Raw genomic sequence first — 15026 nt, forward strand, 5'->3', positions numbered from 1 at the left:
ATACTTGGGGACTATGTTCACGCCTTATATGCAATTCGTTTTTCCCTGGGACGATATCATATACCAGTAGGACAATACAACTTATCACACAGATCGCAGTGTACATGTGTTGTTAGAAGAGCACCAGGATGAGTTTACCGTTCTCCCCTATCCAACAAACTCCCCAGACTTAAAGAGAGTCGAAAGTCTGTGGTATCACCTCAATCGGGCTCTTCGCAGAAAGGATTCCCAACGGAGAAACCGAGCGCAGCTGTCACTGCACTGGAGGTGGCATGGCTCCATATCCCTGTTGGTTAAAAATGGCTCTGAGCACTATGGGACTTAGCTTCTGAGGTCATCAGTCCCCTAGAACATAGAACTATTTGAACCTAACTAACCTAAGGACATCACACACATCCATGCCCGAAGCAGGATTCGAACCTGCGACCGTAGCGGTCGCGCGGTTCCAGACTGTAGTGCCTAGAACCGCTCGGCCACTCTGTCCGGATATCCCTGTTGGTACCGTTCAGGAACTCACCGACTCTCTTCCTGCTCGTATGGCAACAGTCCGCTCTGTAAAAGGTGGTTATTCAGGCTTTTGGCAAATGCTCACGTTAATGTGACTGGACAGTGTATCTATCAGTTCTGAAGCAGAGCAAAGTGGTATTTCCTCCTTTTTTAAGAATCTACAGTATTTAGAGAATCTATGGTATACAGAGAGAGTGAAAGATATAAGATTTCCTAATCATCATCATCAACACCAGCACAAGAACCACCATCATGAACTCCACTTTCAGGGACTAGGCTGTCTGCCAGTTTCCTCTTCAAAGGTTACTGTTGAGCCCTCCCCATTGTGGTCCTACCAGAGTTTCTTGTTTTTCACACTGTATCTCCATAATCGTTTCGTCAATCTTTCTTCTGGAATTCTGCTCACATGCTCTTTCCACCTGTTTCTGTATTTCTCTACTGCGTTGTTTCTCCCTTCGTTATACAGTTCTTCTCGATTTTTTTCATTCCTAATCCGATATTGACGTCCGAAACTTTTCGGAGTTTGGAAATCGCGGCTGGTTAGGCTCTACAGACGTATAGGGGACAACTGCCCTAGAGGAGAAAACCCGGAAGGCAAATCCTGCAGACTCAGAGGTAGTGAAGTGGCAACCCCACTGCTGTGCGAGCCTGTAACGAGACCAAGGAATGCTCAACCACTGGCAGTCTTCAAAGGAAAACAAACCCTGTGGGGTATCAACGGAAACGACCAAGATATACATTTATGAATGAAATTCTGTGGACTGTCAGTATTTCGGTGTTTTAGACTTTTATTTCCAATATGTGTTACGGAACGAAAGTGCCGTAGTCAGCATGTCCAGTATTCACTTGAGAATCTTCCTCAGCATGACTGCTTCACCAGGTCATAACGAAAAGCCGCAAGCGAATATCGAATACCCTGACGGTGGAACTTTCGTTTCAAAATACACCTCGAAAATAATTATCTAAAAGTAGAAAGGCTTTTATACATAAATACAGAGGGCAAATTTATTTCGGTGAGCGATGTTGGGGTAGAAATAATGCAACAGGGTGCTATCTGTTTCAAAATCGACCAAATATGCCAGATAACCTTTAACCCTGGTGATTCGGTAACGCAGTAATTGTGTTTACGTGCGTAAATATGTATTTCCTTTTACAGCGGTAGTAAAGTGGAATTAAGTATCCGAATATTCCCAAATCTGGGGTGACCATCGGTCTCATAGACTGCGGTGAAAGTCAGAATACCAAACTCCTCGGAGTTGCTTTTGTTGGTATCGGGTGAATGACTTCAGTTTCATTCTGTTCGTTAGGTGTCACTGATTCGTAGCAACGGAAGTGTGTACGGTCAGCGCATCACTTTATCAGCCGTTAAAGTTCAGTTTTGGGAACTGGAGTCACCACTTCTGCTTCAAATACCTCCCAGTTATCCTTCAAGAAGTCCTCTGTGTGACAGACACATGTCGTGCTGTGGAGGGGCACCACAGTTCACTTTATCACACAGTGTCCACAGCGTCATTGTCGTGAGTTACATTGGCCACTGACAACATATAGCCGGCCGCGGTGGCCGTGTGGTTCTGGCGCTGCAGTCGAGAACCGCGGGACTGCTACGGTCGCAGGTTCAAATCCTGCCTCGGGCATGGGTGTGTGTGATGTCCTTAGGTTAGTTAGGTTTAAGTAGTTCTAAGTTCTAGGGGACTTATGACCTAAGGTGTTGAGTCCCATAGTGCTCAGAGCCATTTGAACCATTTTTGACAACATATACATGCCGCGCGGGATTAGCCGAGCGGTCTAGGGCGCTGCAGTCATGGACTGTGCGGCTGATCCCGGCGGAGGTTCGAGTCCTCCCTCGGGCATGGGTGTGTGTGTTTGTCCTTAGGATAATTTAGGTTAAGTGGTGTGTTAGCTTAGGGACTGATGACCTTAGCAGATTTCACACACATTTGAACAAATACTTTTTGTTAGGTAATAGCTTACTTGTACAGTTTTTTTTCGGCAGTGAATCCCTATCTGAACTCGGTTCCTTTTTGTATCAAGGAGGATTCTCTGACAATGTGACTTCGTCATTAACTAGAAAATTACAAAAATAAACGTAATTGTAGTGTAAAATAATACTATTTTCAATTCTTCAGTTTTTTTACCAAATAACTATAAAAAAATTCATGTTTAATAGGTGTGTATTGTTTGACCATTGAATTATATTTCGTTTTCGCCTCTCCCTTATAGAAGCTAATATAGCTTCTTCCCCCTTGAATTGCCTGTTGCAGGTTTTGGTGAATGCACACTCCTCCGCAGAAAACTGAAAATTCATTCTCAAACAGCAGCAGTCCCCCATTGCACTGGTATTCCGGCGGCCTTGATATCGACACTCGCATATCCATCACTATGAAGTCTAGCCTCCTCTTCTACTTTAATGAACTCACCTAAATTTTCGAAGTAAAGAATCGAGGTGAGCGTTCAAATCGTAAATCTTGAGGGTCACCAAACAGACTAACTCGTCAAACTGCATATTGGCTATAACAGCAGCGTTATAATTTAATGTGGGTGCTTCCTGCTGTCTAAGAATTCCGTATCCACCTCACTGAATGATACTCAAGCCTCCGTCTCGTGCACAGCCATTTTTGACTCACAGTAAGAATCGAACGTCATTTTGAAAATGTCAAGTAATTTAACGCGCCTTTGTTAGGTGAGGAAACATTTTACTTTCATGTACTGTTTCATTAGGCCCATCTTAGTGCACGGGGGCAGTAACATATATTTTTTGGATCCATGAACTTCTTGCGCAAAATGTTTTTCTCACCACACTTTAAAGATTTTCTTCCAGGTTAGTTTATTTTGGACCAATGTTGATTTCTTGCCCTGCAATCCCATTCACAATTAATATTCTTTTAGTTGAATGTATATATGTAGCATTGAATTGGCTTCTTCTTTGCCCTTTCCAGTTGTTCTACGGGATCGGCTATTGGTATATGGTTTTAGCACCTTCAATGTTAAGTTGGTGGTTGGATGCCCTTCCTGACACCATAACGAACACCCTCCTCCATTCTCCCTTTCTTCTCCCTGGGGACGGAATTTGTGCGTACACCCCATCAGCCTGCGTGTAGTGAAAATCTCTTGTTCAAGTATGATTTCGTTCCTCCAAGTGTTTCCATATTGTCTATCTGAGGCGAGACGTGTGTAAGAGCTCGGTATTCACCAAGTCGCATGTGGAAAACAGCCTAAAAACTAAATCCAGCGTGGCTTCCACACCGAACCTCATTGTTAATCTGCTGGGCGGATTCGATCCAGTGTTAACACGCCTCGCTGTGTCCCGGAAGAGGGCGCTTCAACGTGTTCGGCTATTTGGGCTGGCCTGTCAGTAAACTGGCTAAAAATCCGTTTTGTAACATCGGGCATAAACAACAGAAAATCGGTGGACTATACTACTTACTCGTCATCGGATTAGGATTAAGTACATATAGAAACCTAATTGAAGAAATTAATTTATACTGAAGAAAGGATTTTCTTCTTTGTCAGTCCTTCGATGTTAACGGGCTACCACGAAATAGTGGCTCAAACGATTACAGTGCCATCAAACTGACAACAGTAAAAATGAAGGTCCAAATACGTGAGATTTACTGGACTACCGCCGGCGGGAGTGGCCGAGTGGTTCTAGGCGCTACAGTCTGGAACCGCGAGACCGGTACGGTCGAAGGTTCGAATCCTGTCTCGGGCATGGATGTGTGTGATGGCCTTAGGTTAGTTAGGTTTAAGTAGTTCTAAGTTCTAGGGGACCGATGACCACAGTAGTTAAGTCCCATAATGCCCAGAGCAATTTGAGCCATTTACTGGACTTCTCTAAGACAGAAATTCCACTTGTGGCTACGTAGAGGACTAGAAGCCATGTAATATTCTAAAAGTCATCCACTTCTATATCTTTGTACATACTCCGTAAAACACCGTACAGCGGATGGGGGTGGTACCTTGTACCACTACTGGTTACGTCCTCTAATATTCTACTCGCAAATGGAGGAAACGAAAAACGGCCGTAGGAAAGCCTTCCTATGAGCTCTGATTTCTCGTATTTCATCTTCATGGTCCTTACGTGAAATTTACGTTGGTGACAGAAGAATCGTCCTGCAGTCGGCCTCAAATGCTGGTTCTCTGAATGTCTGCAGTAGTGCCTTGCGGAAAGATCATCGTCCTTCCTCCGGGGATTCCCATTTGAGTTCTTGAGGATAGCACCTCGTGGTGATCTAACCAAATCTAGCAGCCTACCTCTGAATTGCTTAGATATCTTCCGTCAATGCGACTTGGTGGGGATCCCAAACACTCTAACAGTATTCCAGCACGGGTTGCACTAGCGTGCTATACACTGTATCTTTTATGGATGAGCTACACTTTCCCAGAATTCTCCCAATAAAACACAGTGGAGTATTCGCCTTCCCTACTACCAATCTGATTCGTTTGCCCAGTTTCTTGGCCTCAGTGAAATTTATGCCACATCATTGTGCTTTTGGTGGTGGTTAGAAGTTTCGAATACTATCTCGACACCCCGAATGTTCACTTTGTACCGCTCACTTTGGATGGCGATAATAGATCGGAATCTAATGCCCCCTGTGCTGCATTATTAGTCGGTTCTTTGCGGCACCCTCCTTAAAGTCAGACCTGGCGCTCATTTATAGCTTCAACGCCCCCTCCATGCCGCACTAGAACGGCTTACATCGACCAACAATAAGTGGGGACCATCCCGTGAAGCCTTGGTTATTCTACGCGGTACCGCTCTACACTGCGGCACTCCCTTCACGCAGAAAGCAGATGAAATCTTTAACGGTATTCACGCTGGTTTCCTATCATCGGAGCCCTGTCATTTCCATTGATCAAGGCTTTGATTACACGCTGAGGCTACGCACCTTCCGATCAATTCCGCGCCGCTGCGTCTTCGTTCTTGAAGGCCAGCTATCCGCCCGCCTGCTGCATATGAATAGCGCAGCGGAACCTCGTGCCGGTAGAGTGCGTAATGAGGTGGCGTCTCGCTCCGGCTTCATTGTCCCGTCAGCTTTCACCCATTAAAGTGTCGGAATATTTTATCATGAAAGACTGAATACGTCCAGGTCGAATAAGGTACCCGCTGGGAAAATTGCCGCATAAGAAATGTAGCACGTGTCCCTGAGCGCTATCGCTGAGGCACAAACGTAACATCATAATGAAAATACCCAAAGAATTCCTGATTTTGTTTAAATAAACGAATACTGCTGTCAGCTCTCATTTGATGAAGTTGCAAACAAGCGTGTTGATATACGAAGCCTGCTGAAAAGTAACGCCTCCTAATTTTTTATGTGAAAGCTCTTCAAGCTTTTTAAACAAAACAAATGTTATTAACATTCTACATTTCTATTCTTCATGCCCACATATTTATTGTTCAACATAGTCACCCTGGCGACGAACGTATTTCCTGCAACGAGCGACCAGTTTGTTGATACAGTCACTGAGGAATGTTTGACAGAGCAACAACTTCACCTCTGCTTGCACCTCTTCACTATCAAACTGAAGTCCTGGAAGTCGTACTTTAAGTTTTGGAAACAGATGAAAATCAGATGGGCCCAAGTCGGGACTGTATGGTAGATGATCGGTGACAGTGAACCCAAGGCGTCGGATTGTAGCAGATTTCGCATCGCTTGTGTGTGGTGTGGCATTGTCATGCTGAAGAAGTGGGTACTCCGTATGAGGACGAACTTGTCGAATACGTCCTTCCAGTTTTCCGAGGGTCTCGCAGTACCTTGCACATTTTTTTGTATTGCTTTTAGACGTGAATTACAAATACACCACCGTCGGCAAGTGATGGTTGAAGTGATGACTGTAACAAATATCGACTAATACCAATATTGCTGGTCCCTGTTTTGATCACAACCGAGGTAGATTCTTCCTACACGTCGGTCAGGGGACTGAAGATGGCGTAGCAAACCGCCGAAACTGCTTGCCAAATAAAATACGGTTTGAAATTTGACAGCTGAAAGGTGTTTAATTAGACATCCTCTCGAAAACCATTAGTGACGTTACATCTTATTTCAGGCATCATTTATTTACCATGTTTCGCATTATATCTGGACGCTACGTAAGGTGGAAAATTTGCTATCATGAGCTGTAATACAGAGCGGTACTGCAAAGCATAGGGAGGCCATTTGCACAGCCGGCAAGTGGCGATGGAGGATGGTCGCGTCATTTATCTCTGTATGGCGTTGGTTGTGTGTGACGAACCGGCCATTGCATAAGAGTGCATCTAGCAGAGCTGTTATAGACGCCGAGGTACCCGACATACAGGCGTGTAATAACTACTTTTTCTGTCACAAATATTAACAACAAGAAGCCACTTTGAACATAATAAGTGGCAGGGGTAGTCTAGGAGTTATTAAAGATTCTTTGCTATTATTAAAATGCTAACTGAGAATCCGGTGTTGCCTAGGTACGTATTTATTCCAATTTTATTAGCCGATCTCCTCCATCCCACTCTCCCTGTTTATCCGCCCCACCCCTTCCATTGTTTCCCCTTTGTCCAGCTGCACCATCCCCTCTACTTCCATCATCTCCTCCTACCCTCTCTCGTCCATCACCTCATCTTCCCTTTCTGTGTCCATTTCCCCCTCCCTTCTATTTGTCCACGGCCTCCTCCCTTCTACCTGTGTCATTTTCTCCTTTCCCCTCGCTGTCCGTCCATCCCTGCATCTCCCTTTTACCTCCACGTTATAGTCCCCACCCCAATAGCAGATTGCCAATTCTTACTCCCACACTATCTCTTTCCAAATAGTAAGTAATATGAGTGCCAAGTTTAACAGGAATCGATCCTACGGTTTAGGAGGAGATTTTTGCTCGTGGGTTTCCCGGGTATGCACATGTCACATGTATTTCATAAGTATTTAACAAATTTCACAAATATTTGTACAAATTTGTATCACTAGCGAATTTTGCCCTGCAGTTTTATTTTCAGGCAGATCAATGTTTATGACGTCCTACCTCTTGGACTATGTGTCGTATAATGATATAATTTTACAGGTACATTAACTGGTACATGCGATTATGGTCAGCAAAATATAGTACTAAAGCAGTAAGAAATTGGAAGGTCGAGCCTGATACATGAACAGCGATAATGTAATAAGCGATAAACTTTTTTCGTTTCATCATTTTGTAGTGGATATTAGCGAGAAAAATTCTCGTATGTGTTTGAAATCATGTGTAAAATTTGTTGAAAGTTATTAAGTGCTCTCATTCTAAAATAGTGGGGGAATATAGCGTGGTTATTTACGAGTCGTCATCTAAGCTTATTTTCCACCGCCATCCCCACATGTTTGAGAGGTACATTGTTCTTACTACCACAGTGGCTCTTCCCAGACAATAAGTGAGATGTGTACCAGGTTTGGTTGAAATCGATCTAGTGGTTTAGGAGGAGATATGGAACAAACACACATACATCCACTTTTATATGAGAAGAATAAGATCCACATTTCATATTGTGAAAATACGGCCTGTCTTAGTAACAAGGTGGTAGGTCACTTGTAATGGCACCAAATAAAATAAAATGAAAATAACACGAGAGCGAGTAATTCTTTCCTTGCTGTCTCACGTGAAAAAAACAAGCTGAGTTTAGCTCAAGTGCTCCTGCTTCACCATCTACGGACTCGTGGCTATACTGAGAAAGACACATTGAGGTTTAGTTCAGGAGTGGATCTTGCACATTTACAAAAATTCACAAATACAAGAAACCAAAGATCAGAGTGCTTAACGGTCAGTGCATCTGATTTCCTTGCTGAAGACAGAGGTCAAATTCTCGGTACTGCCAGTATTTTTCTTTATTTATTTATTTATTTATTTTTTTGCGGGACGATTAGAAACCAATGGGGGAGCTACTTGAATTGGAAGCAGAGGCTCTGAAGCTGACAACGGCTGAGATGTGTTGATCCCAAGTCCTTCCACACCACACCCTAATGCCCCTATCTGGCAGGGGACGACACGGCGGCCGCGCGGCCTCCTGGGCGTGAGGGCAGAGCAAGGCGGCACTCACCCTGAACTCGCCGCCGCTGCCGTCGTCCAGCTCGAGGACGTAGCCCTCGACGAAGGAGGTGGGCGGCGGCTGCCACGCCACCGTCACGCTGTTGTTCTCGGCGCTGCACTCCTCGGGGATGATGATGGGCGCCGCGGGAGCTGCAGAAACGAAGTCAACTTCAACATTCACGGTGTACACTGGAAACACACAAGTAATATACTGTTACCCATTTCAGCTGCACAATTGTAATAGTTTTTCTTGTTAACAATCAAGCCGGAAAACGCGACTGAGACCAAAAGGGAAGTGTGCTTCATACTTAGGTTTAAATAAGCTACGAGCACGCTGCATGCATAGAACCAAAGAAGGTGAAATCGTCTAGGTTGATAGGACGCGTTGTGTTCCTCTTCATTCACTACCTGATCAAAACTATCAGGACATTGCTACGTAATGGAGAATCTACCAATAGATGTTGGTTGGTTGATTCAGGGGAGAGGACCAAACGCGAGGTCATCAGTCACACTGGGCTACGAAAAGATGGGGAAGGAAGTCACCCGTGCCCTTTCAAAGGAACCATCCCGGCATTTCCCTGAAACGATGTAGGAAAATCACGGCAAACCTAAATCAGGATGGCCGGACGCGGATTTGAACCCTCCCAAACGCGAGTCCACTGTGCTAACCACTGCACCACCTCGATCGTTATCATTAGATGTCACGAGAGTCGGATCTGCCAGTCTAAAACCAGGCACTGTGTATTCTATTCTCAGTAGAGGAGAAGTAATAGCAGAATGGGTCGGTCACGAGACCTCAGTGACTCTGAACGTGGACTAGTTACCGGCTGTCGCCTGAGTAACAAATCCATCGGGGTCATTTCAATCCTTCTAAGGATACCCAAAATCGATTGTTGATGTGACTCTGAAATCGAAACGCGAAGGAACAACCACAACTAAACCAAGCCACGGCAGACCTCCTGTAATGAAGGACAGGGTCTGTCGAGCATTGCGAAAGGTTTGTGTAAAAAAATGGCATGAAATTAGAGGAAGGAATCACTCATGAGTTCCAGAGGGATACCAGCAGTCCAGGCAGAACAGTGACTGTGCGTAGGGGGTAGGATGAGTTACGATGGTCAAGCAGCTCCTCATAAGCCACACATTTGTGTATTCAGTATTAAGTGATGTTTGAGGTGGTCTAAAGACCGACACCACTGCACAGTGGATGACTGGAAACGAGCGATTTGGAGTGACGCATCACGTTATACTCTGTCGCGCCCCAATGGAAGGGTTGGGGTTCGACGAATGCCTTTACGTGTAGTGAAGTACCGAGAAGGTGGTGTTACGGCATGAGATTGATCTCCGTGGTTAGGGTATGGTTCCAAATAAAACTATAATTGCGGAAGGTTATAACCAAAAGATCGAGGACGATAACTGTTTCTATCAGCCTGACAATGCACGTCAGAAAGAAAAATCAATGGCGAGATAACGTCTTGAATGAGATGATCAGTACAGTACTGCTGTTATCAGCCCTTATTTCACCTATGCTAACCTGAACGGTGGAGCACAAGCTAACTTTCTCACGTTAATTCTTTCTCGTCTTCTGGATGAAAAGCCGCTAAGATCAAGAAGGCTTATCTGGTACCAAAACGGTGGATGTCCAGGACATAATTAACTGCGTGTATGGCGTTTTCTGAACCGAAGGTAACCTGGCAGACTGGTTGGTCTTAGATGAACAGTAATTGGCCTAGTTACTTATTAGACTCCTGACACAACACCTCTCGGTTCAAAATGGTTCAAATGGTTCTGAGCACTATGGGACTTAACATCTGAGGTCATCAGTCCCCTAGAACTTAGAACTACTTAAACCTAACTAACCTAAGGACATCACACACATTCATGCCCGAGGCAGCCGCTTGGCACTCCTCTCGGCTTTTTTACTTAGGGATGCGATATTCCAAAGACTCCAGAGACGATGGAGGGAAGTATCGTGATTGTTTCTACGTAATTCACTTCATCAAACAACACTGAAAGCAGGGATGAATTCTTTCATCCATCGCTTGGACCAGTGTATCACTGTCCATGATCACCACTTTTCAGCATCTTTCAATCATTTCGTGTCCGCAGTGGTTTGCAGTACTACAAAGCGGTATTAAAGATCGTCGTTTATGTTTCTTATTATGTAGAATTTTGTGAGCATGTAATACGTTGCTCAGCATGTGCTGAAGGGAGAAAATGGAAAACTAACTGTTGCTTAAAAAAGATGTACAATTGTTCATATCCTCTTAACGAACGGAGAAGTAATACATACTATCATGCTGATTATTCTCCCTCTGGAAGCTAAACAATATTTGCGTGATACATTCGTTATTTTGCTTCTTGACTAAAAGTTATTTGGGGTGATCAAGATCGATGGGACAGCCAGTATATTCTGCGCAGAACACAGTGGAATGTGTCTTGTTTCACTGTTAGCTACTCCATGTTTCAGTCGATACCACTATCGGGTGAGCAAAGTGGCTGTTGCGCGCCTCAGTAGACGCTCTAATTTCTTTTATTTCCTTATTTCTACATTAATATTAACCAAATCCTTAGTGTTGCGAGATATTTTTCTCAGATCAGATGTATTGACAATTTTCACCGCAAACTCCACCTCCGCTGTCTGATTTAGGAATTACTATTAGAATAGCCGTGAACTGAATGCTTCCCATTTGCTGAAAGGTACAGATCCACTACTGGAAGTTTCAAGTATGATGGATGTCCGTTTTCTCCATTATGCTGTCTAAAGACACGACTGAGCCTTTTTTCACCACTGTAGTTGCTTCTTAGTCCCATGCCCTAATACTAGAATGACGTGGAATATCATCGATTCTTCGTGTTTCGTCCTACCCAGAACAAAGCTTATCGATGCTGTCGTATCTGTCTCTCTGTCTCTCTCTCTCTCTCTCTCTCTCTCTCTCTCTCTCTCTCACACACACACACACACACACACACACACTTTGTGCATCTGTGTGTCTCTTGTGATCACATAGCCTTCAGCAGTGAAGCCTTTGAAGGAGGGTCATGTTGCTTACGTCTGCATCTCCGGTGCTAATCCCCGACCGATACATATCGCCTTACAAGCGATGAGCCGACGCCACAGCTGCGACCCTGGCGGCGCCGGACGGAATCACCGGAAGACTGCCGGCTCTGTATACGACCGCTAGCTCTCTCGCCTTCACGGTCGTTGACCTCTTGTCGATGTCTTGCGGAGGTCATTAGCACCAGTCAGAAGGTGCTCCTCATCTCTGTGTGTTTTTATGTGTGCGAGAGAGCGAGTGCGGCGATACATCATCGAACTGAATGTTCTGCGCTCCCGTACAAGTCATATCGTCAAGCTTTTGGTAACACCACCAAAGCAGTTTCATCTGCACCCCTATTGGGGGTGTTACCCAGGCCGATGGAAAGCTACGACACTAAAAAAAGTACTTGAAATCTTTTGTAAGTCGGCCATTAAACAATAAATACGCCAAAAGAAGCTTTGTTTTATCACTTGGTATGCGGTTAGAGGAGACCAAAACGACTGAGCCAAATAATCGGAGGAATCTGTAATTACAGTAATAAAAGATGCAGGGTTCGAGAATATTAATCTGTGGTAGTCGAGTTCTAAGTTCAAATTGTGGGAAAGCCTATTTTTGATGAGACAAACTGTCTTCTTCTACCTAAATACTCGGCCCAATCATATAAATGTGAGAACCGCTTACGTACAACGTCAACGTGCAATAACCACTCACAGGTGATAGGTTGCAGCACTAGTAGTGCAGAGTATATAAAGCGTGTCCGGAGCGTGGAAAACAGTGCACTCGTTGTCGTATTGCGTAAATGAAGCGATTTATCTGACGTCCAAAAGAGCGTGATGATTAGTTTTCGGGCCAAGGTTGGAAAAAATTATGAAACGGCGGAGATGTGTACGGGCGAAAAGACGTGCAGTTGTTGACCAAATGACCGCCCAGATGAACCAAGGAGCCATCAATAGTGTCTCCTCAACGACCGTTTAGTAAACGTTGCTGCGTATGGGCCTCTGCAGTAGGCGCCTGGTTCATGCACCCATGCTGACTGCTGTTCCTTGGCGACGAAGGCTGGAAGTTGCTCACAATTACCGCTACTGGACGTCCACTGAACGGCGAGAGGTGGGCTTTTCAGACGAATCACGTTTTGACAGATGTACGGCCCTGCAACAGCCGTCGGAAGTATCCAGGACAGAGGGGATTCCCTGGGTATTCTTGTGCTTCTGGAAGGCGCAGTGGATCAGTACAAATATGCAAGTATCCTTGGAGACAATGTCCACCGCCACATGCAGTTTGTTTTTCCGCGGCACGACGCCATCCGCCGATAGGACAACGCAACGCGTCACACACCTCGCAATGTACGTGAGTTCACTGTACTTCCCTGGCCACCAAACTCCCAGGATTTAAGCCCAATCGAGAATATGTGGGGCCACCAGGACCGGGCTGTGCGCGTCATTGATCCGCAATCGAGAAACGTAGCTCAGTTGACCATTGCACTGGTGTCAGCGTGGCTCCTCATCCCTGTCAGTACCTTCCACAGCCTCACTGACTCCCTTCCTGCACGACTCGCAGTGGTCCGCACTATAAAACGTGTCTATTCAGGCTTTTGACAAGTGCTTTAGTTAACGTGACTGGGTAGTGTATTATGCCATTACTGCCAGTGCGTTATTACGTACGTCGCAGAACTTCCAATTTTGCTAGTAAGGTGTACGATGAAATTGAATCACATGCTTTGCTCGCATCATTCAAAACATGCGATATCAAGTTCTTACTTAATATCAGAGGCTGTTAATGCCTCATCAATAGTTTCTGTAACAGCTGTGGTGATATATCATCGCTTTTTTTAAACAAAAATGATATGGCCACAGATTGTGCTACACAAAATAGCTGCTTAATGGTCTTTTGACTATTTTTGCTTCACGATGTTGCCATTGTAATGTAAGTATAAGACAGAGGACTACAAAAAGTTATCTACCCTGCAGCAGTACTGTGCCAAGGGAATAACTCACCCGACCCCGCCCTCCAATACCAATCGTAACGTCGGACTTAGTAGTATAACGTTGCTTCCGGCTACTAGAAAACCTGCTCTGAAAATACCATTTGCCTCGAGATCTTCAAAGTGATCTGGAACCCATGCCACTTTTAAATGTGGTATTTATCATAATCATAGATACTAGCCAGATGAAGAGTTTAAGTCGAGAACCATAAAAGAATGAACCTGCGAGTAGCTGGCGTACATACAACACGACACCTTAAACCTATTGATGTGACAGATTTAAAAGGATTATCAAACCAAATTGCTCACACGTAATGCGCGGGAAAATGTGTCACATAGCAATAATGATTCTGTCTTCATCCTATACTTTGACACATCTCAGTCTCCATACAAATGGACAGGGCAGACCATTGAGGGACTCTCGGTTCGTTAAAATAAGATCCAAGAGTGGACTGAGTCAACGACATTCCTAACTAGAAAATTAGAAATTTAATAGTGCGAATTTACAGCTACGTTAAACATTTTATGTTGCTAATATACTGCGTTTTCCAAATTCTACTGAAAGCATGTTCCAGCACAACGTCACTAGCAGTGAGTGAAAAAGTGCATCCTACATTTTATTTCAATAAATAAATAAATAATATCAATGAAAATTTCAAGACATACTGAATGCCAAATATGATACACAATTACTCGTAGAAGAAAAGTATTTTTCATCAGGAGCGTGAATATCAAGTGATATCACATTTCCTCAAAGCAGTTGAAGTATGATACGCAGTCACACTGCATACTTGTACGCTACAGACTACAGCTACGTGTTAGAGCAGACAAGAGAACATTAGTTTACCTGCAGGAAGCCTCTCCTCTCCTTCCGCGGCAGCTGCGGCCCAGAAGAGAAGAAAACAAACACACATTATAGAAAAGGGGCAGTAAAGCGACAGGTGCGAGAGAGGTCATCATGCGTAGCAAAGAACTAGAAAGAAACTGCGTAGCAGATCAATTTCAATCATAAAATCACCGCTTTGCGCTTCAAGTGCAACGAGTGACTGGCTGTAGTTTATCTGATACTAACGACATTAGTGTTGGTATAGACCAGTTGTTCCAACCTTTGTGAAACCATTACTCCTGAGTGCAATCAGATATTAGATGTTACCCCCCTAATCTTGACTATTAGTACCTAACAACATTATAGAATGAAAAAGAATTTTCTTTGAACACTTTCTTCTTTAAAATAACTAAAGATAAATGATATTTAGTTTTTGGTATTGTATTACACCACGAACTAATAAGCCAGTGAGACAATTGGTACTGCTCCGTTCTGATAACATTTTTTAATAGAATTTCAAAGCAATTTTCAGCGCATTGCCAGTGCTACCTTCAATTCCTCCTCAACAAAGAAAGTTAACAATTTATATTGGGGGTAGACATTCGTAACAAAACATGATTTTCTGCACCACTCATCTCCATGGTGGCACGTGCTT

The 15026-nt window shown here is 44.2% G+C and overlaps 1 protein-coding gene across 1 annotated transcript in view; it reads right to left on the reverse strand.

The window, feature by feature from the left end:
- LOC124620109 (E3 ubiquitin-protein ligase TRIM9) overlaps positions 1-15026 on the reverse strand; it is a 140566-nt gene that overhangs the window by 78120 nt on the left and 47420 nt on the right. The window contains exons 5-6 of the mRNA XM_047146778.1: positions 14393-14425; positions 8537-8676 (exon numbers count right to left, since the gene is read on the reverse strand). Coding sequence (XP_047002734.1) covers positions 8537-8676; positions 14393-14425 — 173 coding nt within the window. The remainder of the gene's footprint in view (positions 1-8536; positions 8677-14392; positions 14426-15026) is intronic.

This window comes from Schistocerca americana, chromosome 6, assembly GCF_021461395.2.
Source record: "Schistocerca americana isolate TAMUIC-IGC-003095 chromosome 6, iqSchAmer2.1, whole genome shotgun sequence".
Taxonomy (NCBI): Eukaryota; Metazoa; Arthropoda; class Insecta; order Orthoptera; family Acrididae; genus Schistocerca; species Schistocerca americana.